The 21,549-nt window shown below is 34.4% G+C and overlaps 1 protein-coding gene across 4 annotated transcripts in view; it reads left to right on the top strand.

The window, feature by feature from the left end:
• The first annotated feature begins 5,259 nt into the window (after positions 1-5,259).
• LOC131070605 (disease resistance protein TAO1) overlaps positions 5,260-21,549 on the top strand; it is a 103,818-nt gene continuing 87,528 nt past the window's right edge. For 2 of the 4 annotated variants that reach the window (XM_059210931.1, XM_059210930.1), the window contains exons 1-5: positions 5,260-5,875; positions 6,014-6,139; positions 6,315-6,622; positions 9,138-9,298; positions 9,387-10,384. In XM_059210931.1, coding sequence (XP_059066914.1) covers positions 5,588-5,875; positions 6,014-6,139; positions 6,315-6,622; positions 9,138-9,298; positions 9,387-10,384 — 1,881 coding nt within the window. In that variant the 5' untranslated portion in view covers positions 5,260-5,587. Of the gene's footprint in view, positions 5,876-6,013; positions 6,140-6,314; positions 6,623-9,137; positions 9,299-9,386; positions 10,385-10,478; positions 10,776-10,862; positions 11,573-21,549 lie in introns of those variants that run through there. The other 2 variants (XM_059210932.1, XM_058006186.2) reach the window with 2 other exon arrangements.

The following is a 21,549-nucleotide window of genomic DNA, read 5'->3' as shown; positions in this document are numbered from 1 at the left end:
CTCAACTTCCCAAGGGATGTTCCATTGTTCTTTATCTCACAGGATCCCTCAATTCAATGTCTTTTCTCTCAGATCACTAAGCAAAGTGACTTAGGAATGACAACCATGAAAATGAGGGATATTGATCAATTTAATATGAATGCATTCCTAGTTATGCATAATACTAAATCTAACATGATTTAAACTAGCATGGATATGATGATAAGATAAGAGGATTAGTAAAAACTATCCTAACATGCTATACTAGTCTAACATGAGTGTTATATGATAATGTAAATACCTATTTAAGATACTATTAAGATGATTTCTATCAAAGAGAGGTTAAATGCTTGATTAAAATGACTATAGATGAAACTTGGATGCTTAGTAAAATGTCTATAAGTTTGATACTAAAGACCTAGATATGAAAATAATAGGAGGGCTCTATTTATAGGAAAAATAGGGCAATGGATGGTCAAGATTGGATGATCTTAACAAGGGCCATGATTGAAAGTTAATCAATCCATCTTTACAATTCTCACCAATGAAATGGTGACAATTTTCAACAAGAGACTACTTGAGAGGAGATGAAAGAAGCATTAAATGCTTGAGAAGACATGATGATTACCCTAGGAGGTAAGGGTTAAGGTTAGGCTAGGGTTATCCATTGGACAAAGCTTTTACCCAAGGGGTAAACTCTTGTGCAAGGGTTAAAGGGATAACCAAGGGTAAAACCATGAATGCTTGATGAGACCCTTGGGTTAGATCAAGGTTGAGTTAGGCAAAAAGTCTCTAACCATGTAAGAAGGTTGAGTTAACCATTAATGGCTTGGAAGACTTTGGAGGTTAACTTGTTGAGGACATAAAGCATTTAATGGTTTTCAAAGACTTTGAGGGTTTGAGAAGTGACTTCCCTTTGTTTAGGGATTTGGCAATATTTAGGAGATGGATTAGGCTAAAATAGAAGTGTTTAGAAGAATCTAGAAGGGGGTTTAGAGAGGCAAGTGGGAGATGTAGGATTTTGCAAGTGGATGGAGAGAAATTTTAATTAAAATAAATTACTTTATTTCAACAAAATAGAAGCAACTTGCATAAATACAAGTGGGGGATTTAAATAAATAAATTAGAGTTATTTACTTGCAAGGATCAATTTAATTAAAAGGGGAGAAAGGGGAATTAATTAAATAAAGTGATTTATTTAATTAAAGGCTATGAAAGGCTTTAGGTGAACTTAATTAAATAAATTGAGTAATTTATTTAATCAAATAGATGAATGTGAATAATTTAATTAAATAAAATTTTATTAAATAGAGGAATGAGGTTAAAATGAATATTAAATATTCACTTAGGAAAGTGGTCATTTTTGTACATCTACATGAACTAATCTGATAATCGAGCTATCCATCCTATTCATTTAGAAAGAACTAAAAATATACACTTCGGTGTTGTATTATAGTAGGTTGGGTGTTCTTCCATCATCTACAAATTCAACATTATACATATGTTAAAATATTAGAGAAGGTATTGATGTTGTATCTATAAATTTATGTAGATGAAGTTTATTAGATAAATGATTATTGTGAGAAACTTGATGCATACATATATATAGGGATGAGTAACTAGTTTATATCTAGAGTCACACAATTTTGCCTAACTACCTAATTAGAGATCTCTTGTCTTATAGCTTATTTTCATATGTTTATGATATTTGGGTAATGCCTTCTTGAATTTGGAATGGATCAAATATGAATAGGATGCCTTATTAATCCTCCTATCCATTTTTACTTTTCTTGGGGCTTGATTTGAGCATATTTTGCTTCCCTATTATCTACATTAGCTCTAGATTTGGTCATTGTGGTGAATTTCCTTAGGATTGAGGTGGTTGCAAGAAATATATCTAACAAGGGTGATATGGTTTTGTAATCTCATGGTTTTGGAAAATTATTTATTTAATACCACTTGGAGGTATTTTGAAAGCTTGTTTATATAAAAGTAAGCACACAAATAGTTGTTGACATTGATTATAATAACCTTTGGCTTGTTGGCTTTAAGGTTTATTAAGAATCTCTTGTAACTATTATATATGAGGAGATGAAGTATATGGATTTGGATGTGTTTACATGAAATAAAACTAGAGAGCTTGATATTTCAAAAGACTTGGATAGGGACTCTACAAGTGTATTGTGATATGTGTTCACGACATAATTAATTGAGTGTACAAGTTCTTTAGGAGGCTAGGTTTCTCCCTTTGAGGGTATTCCCAATGTACATCTTGTGTCATTTAGTGGTATGTTTTTCTAGTACTCTAGATTTTTTAATATTTGTTTGCATATTTTCTCTCTAGGAGTTATGTAGAAATTTTTTATTCTGGGTAAAAATTTCTTTCAAAAATTACTATGAAGTTCACTCAGTTTTTTCAATGTGACATTTGATCACTCTATAAGAGGTCCAATTCACATTAGATGAGGAATAACTTGTAGCCACTACCAGATTGCATGTAGTAGGTGAAAATGACTATAACAATACCTTTCTAATTTGAAGAACATACATTGAAATTTAAAACATACTAGGAGAACTCAACATGCAAAATTGTCTACACAATAGGATAATGTGGCTCTAGTCCTCATTTTCTATATAAATTATAAAAGTAGGAACTTCTTCATATTTTATTTTAAATTTTCACTCCATATATTATCTAAGACATGGAACTAATGAATATTTCCTTTTTGTATAAATAATAAAAAAGAATGGCGAATGAAATATAAAAGTAATGAACTCATAACATTGCCCACTATGAGCTTGTTAAACTAGTAATACATAGAGTTCAATGTAGAAAAACATCCTGATTATATTGGAGACCTACTTGTAGCAATCATTTTTTTTTTCGATTATGGGTTAAGAAAAAAGTAGCTCATATTCATCCCTTGATTTATTTGTGTCCAGGTCCATACTATTCAAGTTGGAGCAAGCCATAGTTAACATAGAAGAAAAAAGATATTTAATTATATTAATACATTCTAAGGAGGAAATTGAAACAAATCAAGCCCTTGTTTGGTCCTTTAGTAAGTAGATTCATTTCATCTTTCAATTGTCTATGTTTTCACAAGTTGCAAGTAGACTTGTAATAGAATGGTCCAACTCAAAAGTGTAAATCATAAGGGAATGGCTAGGTCAATAGTTAAATTTTATGTCCAATATATTTTAAGATAGAGTTTTCTCAAGTGTAGATAGGGGAATTTCCACAATAACTCTCCCCTAAAATATAAGAATCACCCTTATAGAGAGGCAAGTTCTACACCAACCTTTCCATAAAATTCATATAAAAGAAGGAAATATCAAGTTCCTCGCATATTGCAAAAGAAACTTATAGAAAGAAAAATAAACCCTATTAAGATGTAAGAATTATTGTAAGCATGATTCCCTTTAGAAAATATAAAGGGAAAAATAAGGTTATTAAATGAAAAAGTCACTCATCTCGAGGTTGGAATTAGAGTAGAAAGGTAAAGACAAAAAGCTTTAGAATCTATGGTTCCACAAAGATACATACTCAAGATGAAGTTGGAATTATGTATTAAATTCCATGACTAGATAGAACATATAAATTGATAAAGGAATGGTCCTTGACAGAACTAGAAAACAACAAGAGGAAAGCTAGGTCTTAAAATCCTTAATTTAGAACATTTTCTCTACTTCCTACAAAATTATAGTTTGCACAACACCTCCTAGGGTTTATGCCTTGTACATGTTCAAGATAAATATTTTAAATTCAAAATAGAGAATATGATTGTAGGGCTGTCTAGTCAATTGCAAATCCCATTAGATTTTTGTGTTGCATTTTTTAATACTAAAGATAAGATTTTTTTTTTTAAAAAAATTGAATTATATTTATACGATTCTTTATTATCTCATGAAGTAAGATGAAATCCTAAACCCTATATAGGGTTGTATAGCTGAGGTCTTTTTTCTTATTTGTATAGAATCATGTCAACTAGGGAAGAAGAAGTCATTATATAATACAAAGGAAGAGAAGGTGGATACAACTATTTTAAGTTGATTTCTTTTTCTTATTTGTACGTAGTCACGTGTAATGATGAAATGAGAGATCATTTAATATGATAGAATAAGAAAATGTAGATATACTATTAGAGAGATATATCTAGAATTATCATGGATAGAGAAGTAGTGTAAGAAGTGGTGGGGAGAATTAAAAGCAAAATAAAAAATAAAGGAATTTCTTAGATACCCTATTTTTCAACTAGCTAGAGTTAAAATTAGACTATTTTAAAATGAGGACATAGACATAGTATGAAATGGATAAAAATGACATCTATTTCTGATTTGGACATCCACTCTAGGTGACAAAAGGGTGTAGTTTGAAGTAGTTGAATTGCAACTTATAGTAAAAGATTTAACAAAAGCTATATTATACATTATGTAAATTAAAAACATACCAATATACCCTTTTTTAAAACATTTAAATACACTTCTTTAATGGCTGCGGTTAAACTGGTTCCAAGTCACGATTTCCACATAATACGAAGGTTAGTCGAAAATTACAGATCTTGGTTGTACTCGACAAAACTAGTTGAGTCTTTCATTTTTCGAAAAAGTGTATAACACAAAAATTAATGAACCGTTTTGGAACCAGATTAACCGCATCCCCTTTTAACACCAAACAATAAGTAATAATGCATATTAATTATGAAATTCACTTAAAATCTATAAACATTAAGGATGAAATGAAATTCCTCAACTCATGATTAATTTCGCTATCCTTTTCATCTCTCTTGCCATATCCTCCAATTAATACCAGATCCGAAGGACGGGAATGACAAGAGAAACGCACTTAGTAGTTAGATTCATCTTCTCTGGTAAGAAAGAAAACCACACTTATTTTTCGTTTTTTCTATGTGAAGCATCTTTAATTCACTCCAAGCAATTTGTATGTACAGTGTGGTACAGAAGGCTGGCCTATGAAGTTGACATAAAGCGACTTCCATTATTGTCCTTTCAGTGTGCTGGCTATTCTTGATTTGTCAGACTTCATGGAATCTGCTGCAGTGCAATTCTGTCTTTTGCCCACTTTGATAATTGATGGAAAATGAGCCACGTTATAGATAATTCAAGCATTTAATGCGCATGCTGATCAATAGTGAAGTAGGTGGGGCTATGAACTTGACATAAAGCCACATACAGTCCGCTTGCAACTTATTTTTAAGATTGGCTCTTTTGACTAGTCGGACTTCCCTGCTCTTTTGAGCTGGGATGCAATTATATCTTTTGCCCCACATTGACAATTCAAGGAAAATGAACCTGGGATTCTGTTAATATGAATGGTAATAATGATAAAGTTGGGTTGGGATACAATTCTATCTTTGCCCCACATTGAAGGTTGGCTCTTTTGAGCTGGGGTACATTTCTATCCTTGCCCCACATTGACAATTCATGGAAAATGAGCCATGGCCTCTTTTAAATACCAGATCTGAAAGAGGGGAATGACAAAGAGGAAAGCCCTTCTTAGCTATTCAGCTGGATTCATCTTCTCCAACAAAGAAGATAACAGCACTTAGATTGTCTTTCTTCTCTGTCTTATTTCCTCGCTATTAAGATGGCCAAAATTTTCTGTTCTTTATGCTGCTGCTCTTGCTGCAGTTTACCCTCCCCTTCTCCTCCACAATCTCTTCAACAACAACAACCAACCATCTCTATCTCTTCACCTCCTCACCAGCAAAGCATTACTAATACTGGGCATTCCACCACCTCCTCGCCTTCACAACATTCTCAACAAGAGCTCACTCCCACTATGAAAGGCTTTAAGGATTTTCTACACAAGTTCAATGATATAAGCCAGATTGAGGGTCTAATTCCGGTTTTAGAAGAGCTATATAAGATCGCTGTAAGTAATCTACACATATGTTTTATGTTGTTGGAAATACAATCTTGTAATATAGGAATATCTGCAATTCTACATTTTTGAATACCTAACAAAAATTTTAGGCTATACTGAGTATAAATATGGTGTTGCCCAATACAGTCGGGAGAGAAGAGTGATGATGGAGGATCTAATTCTGGAGATGCTAGATACACGCGTGGTGTTCTCGACGATGGCCAAAGAATCCTGAAAATGCTAGATACACGAATTGGCAAGCGTCCTGGAACGGTAAAATTTCAATTTCAGAACTATAAAATTAACTAGAGTTAATATTCCTCTCTGATTTACTTCTAGCCAGTTACAAATTATTGGATGACTGTAACTCTAAACATTTGAAAAATAAATTATAGTAAATGGAATTTGATTGCCATATCTTATATATTCTTGGATAATTTCTGTACAGACAAATTCTATGGATAGCGTAATTACAGAGATTGGAAAAGTTTGTACAGAAGTGCTCAAAGGATCTGAGAAAATTCCTAAAGTAGGAATGGCACTTTGTATATTGGGATCTGTATTGGAGAGATTTAGTAAGATGTCTGACAACAAGAGTGAGTGCCTTGAAGTTTTGAGAAGGATGCTTAATCTTGGGAGGCAAATTCTGCAGTTGAATGAACAAATTCCAGAGCAGAAACTAAATGAGGGAATTGAGTGCATTGTTGTAGGAACTGTGATGTGCATCTCGCAACTTGCAAGAGCCAACATTTTCAGGTTAGTTCAATTATTTGATGCAGACAACTTTTGTTGGTGCAAGTGAAAAATCTACCTTTAAGCAAATTAAACGTCAAAAATCTGATTGTTTTGTTTTTTGGTTCCTTCTCTGGGTGATGTAGGATTGATTTTAGCTCGTGATGCTAAGTGTTTGTGAGTGTAGTTCTTAGAACCATACTAATAAGAGTTTGTGAGTATGATGGTAGAACTATTCTTTTTTAATTGAAGAAGCAAGTCACAGTGATCCATTCCACCAAATTAGATATCACTACTATTTGTTACATTACTTCTAACTACTTGCTGGTTTATAGATCATTATACCCTGTCAATGTGTTTTTCTGATTGGTTTATAGATCAAGAGAGTCAAGAATCTCAAGAATCTGATTGTTATTTTTTTTCTTTTCCCTTCTCTAGGTGATTTAGGATTGATTTTTCCTCATGATGCTGAGAGTTTGTGAGTATAGTTCTTATAACCGTACTACATAAGAGTGTTTGTCAGTATAGTTCTCACAAATTTGGGCTTGAAGGTAGTATAGTTCCCACAAATTTGGGCTTGATGGTAGAAGCATCCTTTTGAGTTGAAGAAACAAGTCATGTAGTGACCCCTTCCACCAAATTAGATATCATTGGTATTTATTATATTGCTTTCAATTACTTGAGAATTTGTCGATCATTATCCCTTGTGAATGCCATTGCTTGTTTTTCCCTTTTTAAGAGAGAAAAAAATAGCTACTTCATTAATGTTGCCATCATTTTCTTTAAGTTTATTCTCTTTGATGAGGATTTATTCCATTTCTAATTTTTCATGAGGTTTATAAACCTTCAGTTGCTTACAAGGTAATTTTTCTTTTGTAATATCCTCTTTTGTTAGTTGCTTACAAGGTAATTTTTCTTTTGTAATATCCTCTTTTGTTGGACACTCCTTTATACTTGCAATGATAGTAGACAAAATAAAATATGAGAAATAAACCTTTCTTTCATCATTCTCATTTCTTCTCCAAGGTGGAGATGATCATCTTCTCTTGTTTCATGATTTATGGGATTTTCAAGATGTTTTTCCAATTGCATCTTCTCTACTCCATTTTCTAAAATTAATATGAATTCCTTAAATAGGGCCCTCCTAAAGATCTTAATTTCTGATATAGATTTATTCCCTACGAATGCAACATCATCTTGGACCACCTCTCGTGATAGTCTACATTCCTCTTCATTGCAACATTTGAACCTTTTTACTCTCCCACTATAATTATCAATATTTTACTCTTCTTCAAAGTAACATTCCTCAACATCTTCATCCCACTCTTCGATATACTCTTGCTCAAATGCTTTTTCAGTCACATTTAAGAGCCTTTCATCCATTGATAATTTTACTTTCTCATCAAGGGAGTTAACTTTTCCCTATTCTAACAATTGTATTCATTGACTAATCTTCGATTTTATGGTTTTCCTCTTTGAAAACTACAAAGTAAGTATTTATTGTGACCATTTTTTCCACCTTCTCACTCTTCTACATTTTTTTTTGCTTTCTTATTATTGCATATCTCATTCTACTCCAATATCCACCATAACTCCTCCATCTCAAATTATAAGTTTAATAGCTTCTTTTGGAAGTCTTCTATTTGCTTTTGCCCTTGGCTTTGTCTTGTTTGTTCTTTCAACTTGGTTATCATATTTTTCACATCTTAATGCAACTCTTTTGCATCAACAATCACAACTACTATTGTCCTCTAAATTATTTGTATCTCTTATTATGAGTTCTCTAGTCCCTATATCTAATATCAAATTGATGCAAACAATGTTTTGTGCTATAAGTTAGGCTATAAACTAATTGTTAATGGGTCAAAACACAAATTATAGATGAAGAAGAAACAACTACTTATGCAGACATTCATTTTATTGTTTACTCTATACTCAATTAACTTACCATGTATATAGAATTTAATTTAATGTAAAATAATATATCATTATAATAAAAAATATACATATAACATTTATAATGACCCTTCAAACAAAAATAAAAAAAATCATAATAAACTACAACAAATATATAAAAATATTTTTTAATATTTTTTTACAGTCTCCAATCTACCTTTCTCCCTCCAAAACTAATCCATATTATATATTTATATGTACCAAAGACACTTACCCTAAATTCTCCTCGATAATACTCCTTATTCAATGATGAATTTCTTCATCATTTGAATAGTTTTATTTGAACTGTTGTATGTGTAATTAATTAAATCCAAAAAGTCAATTGGGTTTGAGTTGAAAGGATACGAAGTAGCCCGGTACATACAGTGAAAATGGATAAAGCTAGATATTAGATTTCAGCAGTCGAAGTGTGGCAAATATTTTAAGTTTGTATGAAGGTGTTTTACGGCCAATAAGGACTTTTGCTAGAGCTGACCTTATTAATAGTCTATTTGCTTTTTTATTGAATCATTATATTTTTCTTTGTTGAGGATCTATTCAATCAACATATTTAATGTAAATCTAATGTCTGGATTGTGTGAAGGTTTGTTACTGCTACAGTGAATGCCGATAGTTTAAAGGCTTTTCAACTCAAAATAGACCGCTTGTATTCCGACATCCAATTGTCGACGACAATTGCAATAGGGGACAGAGTGCCAATGATTGGTTCCCAATCTCAGAAAATCTATGCATACCAACCCAGAGGTAAGATGTTTTTCAATCTCAATGGTATTTTTTTATCATGTTTTGTTTTTGCCACACACTTTGATTGAGTTTTTCCGTAAATTTGCAGTTGGAATTGATAGCGGACTGAAAAGTGTAATTCAGCGTCTTGATTTGGATGCACAAGATGCAATACCAATTGTTGTGGTTGTCTATGGATTTGGTGGGATTGGCAAGACCACACTCGCTGATGCCGTTTATGCCGACCTCAACCTCCAATCTTATAAGCATTGCAGAATTCATATGCATCAAGATTGTACCTACAATGATCTTAAAGATATTCAACAACAGATTTTGAAAGGATTGTTCAACAAGAACTTGCAATTGAAAAACTGTGATGAAGGTCAGGCAAGGTTGAGGTCATTGTTCAAAGAGAATCCTAATCAGCCTTTATTTCTATACATTGACAATGGTCTCAAAAGCACAGATCTTGAGCAACTTGTACCTCAAGGCTTGGGCACTTGCCTCCCACCGAAGAGTAGAATACTTATAATTACTCGAAATCTCCATGAAACAGATATATTTGCTGGCAGAAATATTCAACTGCGACAATATGACGTGAATCCTCTTCCAGATGTAGAGGCTAGAAAACTCTTGTTGGAGAAAGTCTCAGACTACAATGATGAAAATAATATAGACAACCTCCTTAAGCTGTGTGGTGGTGTGCCGCTTCTACTAGAACTAGCTGGTTCACAATTGGCTATAAACAGGGGAAATACAAAGAATATTGTATTAGAGATGCTTAAAGAAGGAGAGAAGGTCAAAGAGAAAGATATAAGCGACCGTATGGTTGGTTTTGTATATGACAGATTGTTAGAACCTGTTCAAGAGGCCTTTCTAGACATCACATCCTTCTTTTATAAATATTGGACAAGTGAAAATGTGGCCAGCATAGTTGGAGAGGAGGAATTCAGAGCTCTAGAAGCTGCATCATTCGTCAAGACAGATGAATACGGTAATGTGATTGTTCATGACATAGTTCGAGCAAGAGGGAAAAAGCTGTCAGAGCAAGAGGGAAACAGAATCACAGACCGTGAGAGTTTATTGGAATGTTTGAAAAATGAAGAGGTATGCCATACTTACAATGCTTGTCATAAATATCATGAAAATACACTTGTTATTCACAATCATAATGTGATGTTTATGGTTTATTTTTGTGCAGAAACTCAAAAAATTAAAAGGCATTTATTTTGATGAAGACATTTATTTTGATGAAGAAGATAAGCAGCCTCCAATCGAAATTAATTGCCATCATCTTAATTGTATGAGTAATTCTTTAAAAGTGCTAAGTTATGGAGGGTCGCGAATAACATTCAGGGAGAAAAGTCATAAACCATTTGAACAACTCAGATGCCTTGTATTTGATGGTGATGTTCCTGATTTACCAATGGAGTTCGAGAAACTTGAGCGTCTCACCTACTACGATGGCCCATTGACGCAAGGCATGAGTTTGTATGAGGTAAGATCTGCCTTCTTCAGAGCATATTTATCATTTCATTAGATTATATAATAACACTTGACAACCTTTTTCATTATTATTGTGTAGTTTCCTCCAAGCCTGCGCATATTTATCATTTCATTAGATTATATAATAACATTGAGGATTATTCCGAGAAGAGAGTTGAATATTCTAAAATTCCTCCCAAAGTCACTCCAGCTTCTTCGCTTGTAACATTAGGCTTAGCTGGTTTCATAAATATGCAAAGATTGCCCGATGGAGTGGAAAAGCTAACAAAGTTAGAAGACTTGAGATTATGGTATTGGCATCAGCTAAAGGAACTTCCTTCCAAATTGGGAGATCTCAGCAATCTAAATTGGTTGACACTATGGAAATGCTATGAATTGAAAGAGTTGCCTTCAAACTTTGGGCAACTTAGCAATTTGAAAACTTTGCAAATATGGCATTGTCGTGCATTAAGTGCATTACCTTCAAACTTTGGCCAGCTCAAAAATTTAGAAAAGTTAGTATTGGGGTATTGTTCTGGGTTAAAAGAGTTGCCTTCAGATTTTGGTCAACTCAAAAATTTGAAATGGTTAAATTTGAGTGGTTGTTCTGGGTTGGAAAAATTACCATTAAGCTTTGGGGATCTAACAGAGATGAAGGAGATAAATTTGGAAGGTTGTTCCTTAAAATTAAAAGATTCCTTGCCCAATAATCTTAAAGGTGTAGAGACAGTTTGAAGAATGTAATTAAATGTTACTTTGAGAGGGCTTTCATTATTTATAATATTTCAAACATAAAGGTTTGTGATTTTCTATGGTTTTTCATTTTATTTTAGTTAAATATGATTTTTTATTGTATTCAATTTATTTTAATTTTTATTAATTTAATATATTGATCTTTATTGAGTTTTATGAAGCCAATCAAATTATAAATAATAAATATAATATATTAGTCTTTATTGGTTTTCAAAATCAAAGATATTTTATTTAATTTTTATAATATTTTTAATTATTTTGATTTATATTATAATTAATTAAACAAAATACCTCTTTGAATAAATAAAAATATATCGATTTTTAAATAATTCAAAGTAAAATAAAATAATTATTATTATGATATTATTATGATAAAATGACACTTTAATAAATAATGTAAATAAAATAAAATAAAATAATTCTTAAATAAGTAAAATAATTTATGAATAATATTTCTCAATATTTTTTAAATAGATGTATTTGAGATGTGTATATTAATTTACATAGCTGTATTAATTTAATTAGCATGATGCTTAATATAATATTTTATATTTATATTTAAATTATAAGGGATATATGAAAGAGATCTCCCATCCTTAACTTTCAAAAATTAAAAATGCTCCACCAAACCTTTTGATATCCAAATAAGATGAGCTACCATTAAACTTAATATAATATTTTATTTTTATATTTAAATTATAAGAGACATATGAAAGAGATCACCCATCCTTAACTTTCAAAAATTAAAAATGTTCCACCAAATTGATATCCAAATAAGATGAGCCAACATTATACTTAATATAATATTTTATTTTTATATTTTAATTATAAGAGATATATGAAAGAGATCTCCCATCCTTAACTTTCAAATATTCAAAAATGTTCCACAAAACCTTTTGATATCCAACTAAGATGAGCTAGCTATGATTTCAATCAACCAAAATATGAAATTATAAAAAAAAACACAACAAAGTCCCAAGATTTGCAACCAAAAGGGGGTCTTGAGTTACCACTTTACTTTCTTTCTTTTGAAATTAGTGTAGTCTGAACTTTGACAAGAAATTGAAGATAATTACACAAAAAAATTTAAGATGCAATAAGAACAAGAGTTGTAGTGCTCTGAATCTACTTTTCAAATTGCTATTTAAAAAAAAAATAGTGGAGATTAATGGTTTCAAAAAGGGGGCGCCACATAAAGTGGTCTTGTTTTTATTGAAAAAAACTTAACATAGCATCAATTGTGCCCCCCTAAAATATTATCTTTTTTTACAATTATAAAAAAATTTCTTAGATGAGAAGTTAGCTTACACCATATAGTTTGCATCGTATTTTTCAGCATTTTTAGTAAATATATAATTTTTTACTAGTTTTCAAAGTGGACACATCCTGAAACATAGAAGTTTGAGTGTGCTCCCCCTAAAATTATTAAAAAAAATTAAATTTTTCTTTTTTCAATATGTGTAGAATGAACTCTGGTTTCTAAAAATGTAATTCATTTGAAAATTTGATGTACATCTAAATAATCATATCCGAAATAACACATGTTTTTTAACAAATAAAGACACACTAACAAAAGAAATTAAACATAGAAACCTTAACAAAATTTCAAAATGTTAAAAAAAAATATATGGTTAGATAGCTAACAAAGAGCTTAATTTCATTATGGTCTATTTTATTGCCAAGACTAAAAAATGTGCAAACCTAATAGATAGAATGACAAAAATATATATGTTTTCTTTTCTTTTTATTAAAACACATCATTGGCATGAAATGGTCATCCCACCCTTTGCCCAAGGCAATTCAAACCTAGAGGGTTGGTAATTTCCCAATGCAAAACATTAGTAGACCATATTTGGTTCTCGCTAAAGGATCTCTCCCTTTGCCCCCCTCTCTCTCTCTCTCTCCCCCTCTCTCTATCTCTACCTCTTCCTCTCTCTTCTTTCTCTTACCTCTCTCTCCTCTTTAGGTATCTCCCTTGCTTTTTTTCTCTCTCCTTGTTTATCTCCCCTCCCTCCTTAACCCCATCTCTCTCTCTCTCTCTCTCTCTCTCTCTCTCTCTCTCTCTCTCTCTCTCCTGGATATCTAGGTTTCTCCCTCCCTTCCTCTCCACCTATCTACCTTTGCATCCATGTCTCATTATCCACCTCTCTATCCCCCTTTATGTATCTCACCCCTCTCTTTCACAATGTAGGTATCTCACCTCTGTTTCCCTCTTTAGGTCTCTAATTCACTCCATGTCTACCTCTCCCTTCATGCACTCTTAATCCTCTCTCTCTCTCTCTCTGTTTTTTCTTCTATCTCTATTTTTCTGCATTCCTCCCTTCTCTAGCTCTCTCCCTCCCTTTCTTCCCCTCTCCCTCTCTATCTCCCCCTCCCTTCTAAAAATCCCATTTCACCTCTCTCCCCCTCTATGTCTCATTCCTCTCTTCTCTCTATCTTCCTTGTCTTTGTCAATCTTTCTCCTATTCTCCCTCCCTGCCTTCTCTATGCCTTCCCCTCCCTTTCTTCCTCTATCCCTCTATACCTCCTCCTCCCAACTTAAACCCCATCTCACCTCTCTCCCCTCTGGGTCTCTCACCTCTCTTCCACTCTATCTCCTCTCTCCCAAGGTCTCTCACTCTCTCCATGTCTACCTCTCTCTTCATCTCTTCTTACTCTGTCTATTTTTTTCTTTTGTTTATCATATTCTCTCTCTCTCTCTCTCTAGGTTTATCGCTTCCTCTTGACCTCCCTAGCTATCCATCCATGTCTCATTACCCACCTCTCAATACCCCCTTCTATCTATCTCACCCCTCTCTCCCCATCTAGGTCTCTCACCTCTATCTCCCCCTTTAGGTCACTCACATCTCTTCCCTTTTATCTTTACTTTCCTTAGGTCTCTCATTTCATCCATGTCTACCTCTCCCTCCATGTATATCTCCCCAAATCTCTCTCATTCTCTCTCTCCATTTTATAGGTCAACAATTCTCCCTCCCACCATCTCTCTCTCTCTCTCCCCTTTCTAGGTCTCTAATTTCTCTCTCCACCTCTAGGTATTTCACCTCTCTATATGTCCCATATCTAGTATGTTCCCTCCCTTTCTTCCTCACTCCCTCTCTATTGTCTCCTTCCTCCTTAAACCCACATCTCTTTCTTTATTCTTGATGTCTATCTCTCCCTCTCTTTGTTCCTTTCTCCCTCTCTATTTTCCCTTCCTTAAACCGTCATATGACTCTTTATTCTTCATGTCTATCTCCCCCTATTTCTCCCTCTCTATCTCTTTTTTCCATAGGTCTCTTACTTATTGCATACAAATACCTCTCCCTCCATCTCTTCTTACTTGCCCCTCTCTCTTTGATCTTTTGTCTCTCCCTCCCTTTTTCCCCCTTTCCTTCTATATCTCCCTCTCCCTCCTTAAACCCCATCTCACCTCTCTCTCCACCTCTAGGTCTCTCACCTCTCTTCCCTTCTATATTATCTCTCTATTTGTTATTCTATCTATTATGTTTTCCCTCCCTCCCTTCTCTAGGTCTCTCCACTTTCTTCCCCTCTTCCTCTCTATCTCCTCTTCCCTCCTTAAACCTCCATCTAACCTCTCTCTCCCCTCTCTAGGTATCTCACCTCTGCCCCTCTAGGTATCTCACCTCTCTATCTGTCCCCTATCTAGGATATTCCCTCCCTTTTTTCCTCTCCCCCACTCTATCTCCCCCTCCCTCCTTAAACCCCCATCCCACCTCTCTCTTCTCTCTCTATGTCTCTCCCTCCCTTTCTTCCACTCTCCCTCTTCATCTCCTCCTCCCTCCTTAAACCCCCATCTCACCTCTCCCTCTATTTCTTCTTCGTTGTGCCTCCATCTCCCCCTCCCTCTTTATACCCCCACATCACCTCTCACTCTTGTCTATAGGTATCTCCCTCCCTTTCTTCCACTCTTTCTCTCTATCTCTGCCTCCCTTCTTAAACCCCCATCTCTCTCTCTCTCTCTCTCTCTCTCTCTCTCTCTCTCTCTCTCTCTCTCTCTCTCTCTCTCTCTCTTTTTGTTCTTCTATCTATCCCCTTCTATTTCCCTCCCTTATTTGTGTATCTCTCTCTCCCTTTCTTCCCCTCTCCCTCTCTATCTCATCCTTGCTCCTTAAAACCCCCATCTTACCTCTCTCCCTTCCCTCTCTAGGTTTCTCACCTCTCTCTCCCACTCTAGGTGTTGACGAGTCTTTTGACACATCCACCAACAGTCAGGTAGTTAATGTGACCACTCACCACCTCTCCTGAAAAGAAATAAGTTTTGAGAAACTAACTACTCCAAGGTCTCTATAGTCGGGTCTCGACGGTGATGGCAACTCAATGGTTGATGCGGCTGTACCTGTTAAGGGGGTCTGGTGGTTAAACTAATCCCAATAACTTCCATTAACTTGACTTTTTTTTGTATTTTATGATTTAAAACTCTTTTGAAATAAACTGCAAAGGATAGATCAAGAAAATAACAATGAAACTAATGCAATCATAACTTAATGAACTACTCAATTAGTACCCTGCAATCCAAAAATCATCAATATTATTTAAACAAACATTCAATAACGGACCTCCAATAAACCTGCAAAGTCATCAACTTCACAAATTCATGGAAATAATATCACCACAATATCATCTTATCACAATAATTCTCATATACCACTTACATGTGCAATATGAGTCATAAAGTAATAAAACATAAAACCAGACCAAGTTGCTGATTTCAAAAAATAGACATTGTAGGCAATCTATAAGTTGCTTCTTGTATTAATTTCAAAGAATGTATCACAAAAATATTCTAATTCATAACAATCTGCATAAAATAGTCTAAAATCTCTAAGTGGGCCTCAAATCATCAATTTGTGGACTCTTACAAATGAATCAAAAAATCCATTTTATAGAGTTTCTTGTCCTACTTTCTAGGAAATAACCCTATCTAAATTAAGCCCTAAAAAAATAAGGAGTCAGAGTTGACATGCAAGTCTCTGCCTTGAACTCCATTTTAACTATTACGAAACTAGGACTAGGGAATCATTACGAAAACGAAGCTGTATGAGCCAACATTTCATAATCATGCAAAACCTTTCCATAATCCATGTACATGTTGAAGCAACAGTCGAAGTCCCAACACTAGTGTCATGCAAAATTCTAAACAATATGATGCTATCACTAGCAATTGCCTCTTTATTATTTACTTCTTTTTATAGCTTTTATAATTGCTAATGATACATGCAATCACTTCCACAGGAGGATCTGCAACATGCTAGATTCTAAACTTGTACTTCTTCAAAATCTCCTCTACATTCTTATTCCTATCTTCTAATTTTCAAATTATTTCTGCAGCTTGTTGATATTGAGTTATTAAATATGTATATCTATCCATTAACTCAATGTTAAACTCAAAAGGAGTTGTAAGATATTGCACCGCATATGCATCCCATTGATGAAGTACAATACCTTCCTCCATGTATCCTGCACTACTAAGACTGAGCCCAAAAATACCTAGCAACTGGCCTACAAACCTTTCATATTTATTGACTACACCTAGGAGAGGAGAATAGACATATGTTATATCTTTCCCATATTGTTGAAGCATCTCAATCTTCAACTCCAAAATGTATATATATGATTATAGATTGTCAATACTTTCCCCTCCTAACAAGTCCTCACCTAATATGATATCCGCTTCGAGGTTCAAAACGTTATTCAAAACTTGACATTGCTTACCAAAAATATTAAGCTTCTGCTCCCATGGCTGATAACATGAAGCTAAAGCTTCCGCAATATGTGTAGCTTTCTTATATACCTCCATAGTATTTTGCAAAAATAATCCAATTTTGGAGGTATTTTCCTGCACCCATGCCTTCGTAGTGGCTGCCATCTTCCTTACTTCCATAAGTTCTTTCACATTTGCTTCTGGTAGTGATGAAGTTGAAGGTAGGTTATCGTCCATCTGTACATCCAGGGGCTTGCTCATATCTACTAGCAACTGCTTGTACTACTCCAATTGTTCCTTCACCTCGAAGTGAGAACTGTGTTCCTTTTCTATCCTGCTTCTCACTATGTTGGTTGCAAGCTCCAATGTATCCAATTCTCCCCATTTTCTTTGTTTGCCCAATTTTACCTATGAAACTTGGTATTTGGGAGAGCCCTGGCCTTTAGCTTGTGTCAAAACCACAACATCAGTAACCACTTCACAAGAACCAAATCTTGATAAATGATGTATGGTCTTAGCTTTTTTCATTTTCCTCGGCTCTTCAGTGATTGTTTGTTGTAGTGTCACCTTAGGAATTACCACTTTCTTTTTCTTCTTGAAGGTGAAGCTCAACAGTTGTGGCGTGTCATCATCCTTCTCACCTTCATGCGGTATGATGTCTGGAGTCACCATATGTACCTTTGACTTCTTTTCTTCTTCATCATTTTGCTCTTCTTCCTGTTTGAGTATCTGAACATCTTGGGTTGAAGTACCCAACTAAGACTGGCTAGTTTGGAGAGTGATATCAATGTTTAACTATTGCTGATCATGCAGCTCCCCTAACCTATCACTTATTTCTTCCTCAAACTCTTTATCCCCTATCTATGTTCCTTTTATTTCTCCTTCGACAACTATCTCTTTCAACAAATCCTCTTGGTCCTTCAGAGTTAAGACCAATCTCTCATCTTGTGAATCCTTAGGCTCATTTTATTCCTTTTCTCCCCTAACTGGTTGCTCAGCTAGTAAACCCTGTTCATCAATGTCCATCGAGTCAATCGGTGCCTGTTTCTTGAGCCTAGTAAACTTCTTTTCTTTCTTCTTTTTAGTCTTTCTCTGCACCAACTGTACCACAAGTTTCTCATCCTCCTCATTAGAATCTGACTCAATGTTATGAATGTTGACCTTTTCAATAGTGGGACTAAATGTTTTCTTTAAGGGAGGCAATGTTGTCGATGTCATAGAAAAAGTATGAGTTGGGGCAAACACAGTTGTTGTCCTAGGAATGGTAGTGGTTAATAATAGTTGTACTATGGAAGTAGATGGAGATGTTACCATGGTATCAGGAGGAGGTCGTGTACTTTCATCAGCTTGTCCTTTCTCATCTTCCTCCTGAGCACCTTCTCTTGACATTTGCCCAATCGCTGCTCTGATAGGATGCACTTTTGCTAGTGGCACAACTCCTAACCCTTCTCTTACTCCGAAATCGACAACCTTCTTAAAAATTTCAGCCTTCCTCATTTGCTCCTTGACTTGCTTCAAGAGTTTCTTAGTACTTTGTTCAGGTTGGACAGATTTCTCTAGGTTCGTGGATGTATTCTTTCTAGAGCTAGACCTTGTCCTACGAGCATATTCTTTATGAGCCCTCGACTGAGGAACATCGAAGGTTGATTCCTTTTTCTTCCTTTTTGAGGTGCTTGGCATAATTCTCAAATTCAACCACTGTCTAGTCCTCTCTATAAAATTTTGGGTTACTGAATCTATGTCTACCTCTTCCTATCCCAACCATCTTATTGGAGAGTGAGGCTTCTTATCAATTTCATGCTCTTTATATGTTGAATCTATTAATTCGCCATCATCCCTCAATTCTTTAGAGAGATTATTTTCTATTTCAAAATTTCTTATCTGTGGCACTAAGAGTCTAGAATAATTTTTCTCTCTCACTTCAAAACTATCTTGGAGGTTATCCCAAAAATCCTCCAACCTTGGCTTATGCCCATTATATGCTTTTGCCATTATTTGCTTTAGTTTACCATATGGATCATAACATTCACGAGCATAATTAAACTCCCTTAGATGTATATCTTACAACTCTTTCTCTGCCGACTTTGCTACTTGAATTTTGGAACAAGAAAAATAACCAATAAAAATAGAAAAATCAACACTTGTCTTGTGCTTTGAAGACAACAAAGATTGTAGCCCAAGCATCTGCCTGACATACTCTAAGAGTATGATTCTATCATTACAATATCTGGGGAGTAGCATGGGGTTCCCTATGAATCCATTGACCCTGATGTACATGAAACGCTGGTTCTGAATGAACCAACATGCTCATTCCCTGATTATTGCCATGGCCTTTAGGCTTATTCTGTACCTTATGTCACCTATGAGTTTTATTATAACAAGGAGGAGGAAGGCATCATTTATTCTCTTGAAATGTGTCTTTGCGTATCTCAGCGGGAGTTGAGTATAGTACTCCCATATATTCTTTTGTCCCTCTTCATCTCTGAGCTGGCCTTCTATTTGCAACCCTAGGAATTTGCCTGCTCGAGTAGCTACCTAGATAACATATGAGGTGAAGAATAATTTCTTCATTCTATGCACATCAACCAATTCCTTATGTATATTTTTTGACAATATTTGAGCCCAATCAAAGTATCATTTCCCGATCAGAATGGTTGTCATGAATTGGAACATCCAAGGATGGAAAAGCTGGTGTAGACGTATAAAAATGAAAACTTTCCTAAATGAATATTTAATATTTATTTTAACCCCATTCATCTATTTAATTAAATTCTTCACATTCATCTATTTGATTAAATGAATTACTTAATATATTTAATTAAGTTCACCTAAGCCTTTTTTCCCTTTAATTAAATAAATCACTTTATTTAATTAATTCCCCTTTCCCCATTTTTAATTAAATTTACATTTAATTATAATGATCCTTGCAAGTAAATAAATCTAATTTATCTATTTAAATTCCCCACTTGTATTTATGCAAGTTGCATCTATTTTTGTTGAAATAAAGTAATTTATTTTAATTAAAATTCCCCTCCACCCACTTGCAAAATCCTACATCTCCCACTTGCCTCCTTAACCCCCTTCTAGATTCTTCTAATCACTTATACTTTAGCCTAAACCATCTCCTAAATATTGTCACATCCCTAAGCAAAGGGAAGTCACTTCTCAAACCCTCAAAGTCTTTGAAAACCATTTAAGGCTTTATGTCCTCAACAAGTTAACCCTCAAAGTCTTCATAACCATTAATGGTTAACTCAACCTTCTTGCATGATTAGAGACTTTCTCTCTAACTCAACCCTCATCTAACCCAACGGTCTCATCAAGCATTCATGGTTTTACCCTTGGTTATTTCTTTAACCTTTTCATAAGAGTTTACCCCTTGGGTAAAGGCTTTGTCCAATGGATAACCCTAGTCTAACCTTAACCCTTACCTCCTAGGGTAACCTTCATTTCTTCTCAAGCATTTAATGCTTCTTATATCTCCTCTCAAGCAATCTCTTATTGATAATTGTCACCATTTCGTTGGTGATAATTGTGAACATGGATTGATTAACTTTCAATCCTGGCCCTTGTTAAGATTATTCAATCTTGACCATCCATTGCCCTATTTTCCTTATAAATAGAGCTCTCATTCTCTCACAAATAGATCCAAGTTTCATGCATCTAATTTATAGTCATTTTAACTAAGCATTTAGCCTCTCTTTGATGAAAATCATTTTAATAGCATTTTAGAAGCATTTCAATATCATAGCATATTCATGTTAGACTAGTATATCATGCTAGGATAAATTTACTAATCCATTATCTTATCATCATCTTTTATGCTAGTTTAAATCATCATAGATTCAATATCATGCATATCTAGGAATGCATTCATGCTAAATTAATCAAACATCACTCATTCTTGGAGTTGTCATTCCTAAGTCACTTTGGTTAGTGATCTGAGAGAAAAGGCATTGACTTGAGGGATTATGTGAGATAGAGAACAATGGGACACACCTTGGGAAGTTGAGCTATTCAATATAGCTCCACAACTTTTACCAAGAATCTCATTGGTGTGTGGATCTTTTGAAGCTAAATTTTGTGTTTCTTTACCCCACTTTTACCACTACATTTTTGGCGCCCACCGTGGGGCATAACCCCATTAATCACATCATTTTTTATGTAGGAACATGATTGCAAACACACGGAAAAGATTAGTTAGCACATTGGACCCTTTCTTTAGTGCCTAGTAGCCTTTTGTTAGCACTAGCAGTACACTGTTTAGTGCATAGGACTCTTTCCCTAGCGCACATAGACACTAGGATAGCGCATAACACTTCAGTTTTATTCT

This window comes from Cryptomeria japonica, chromosome 9, assembly GCF_030272615.1.
Source record: "Cryptomeria japonica chromosome 9, Sugi_1.0, whole genome shotgun sequence".
NCBI lineage: Eukaryota > Viridiplantae > Streptophyta > Pinopsida > Cupressales > Cupressaceae > Cryptomeria > Cryptomeria japonica.
Note: the sequence above shows the minus strand (reverse complement) of the source record. Positions and strands in the feature narration are given on the sequence as shown.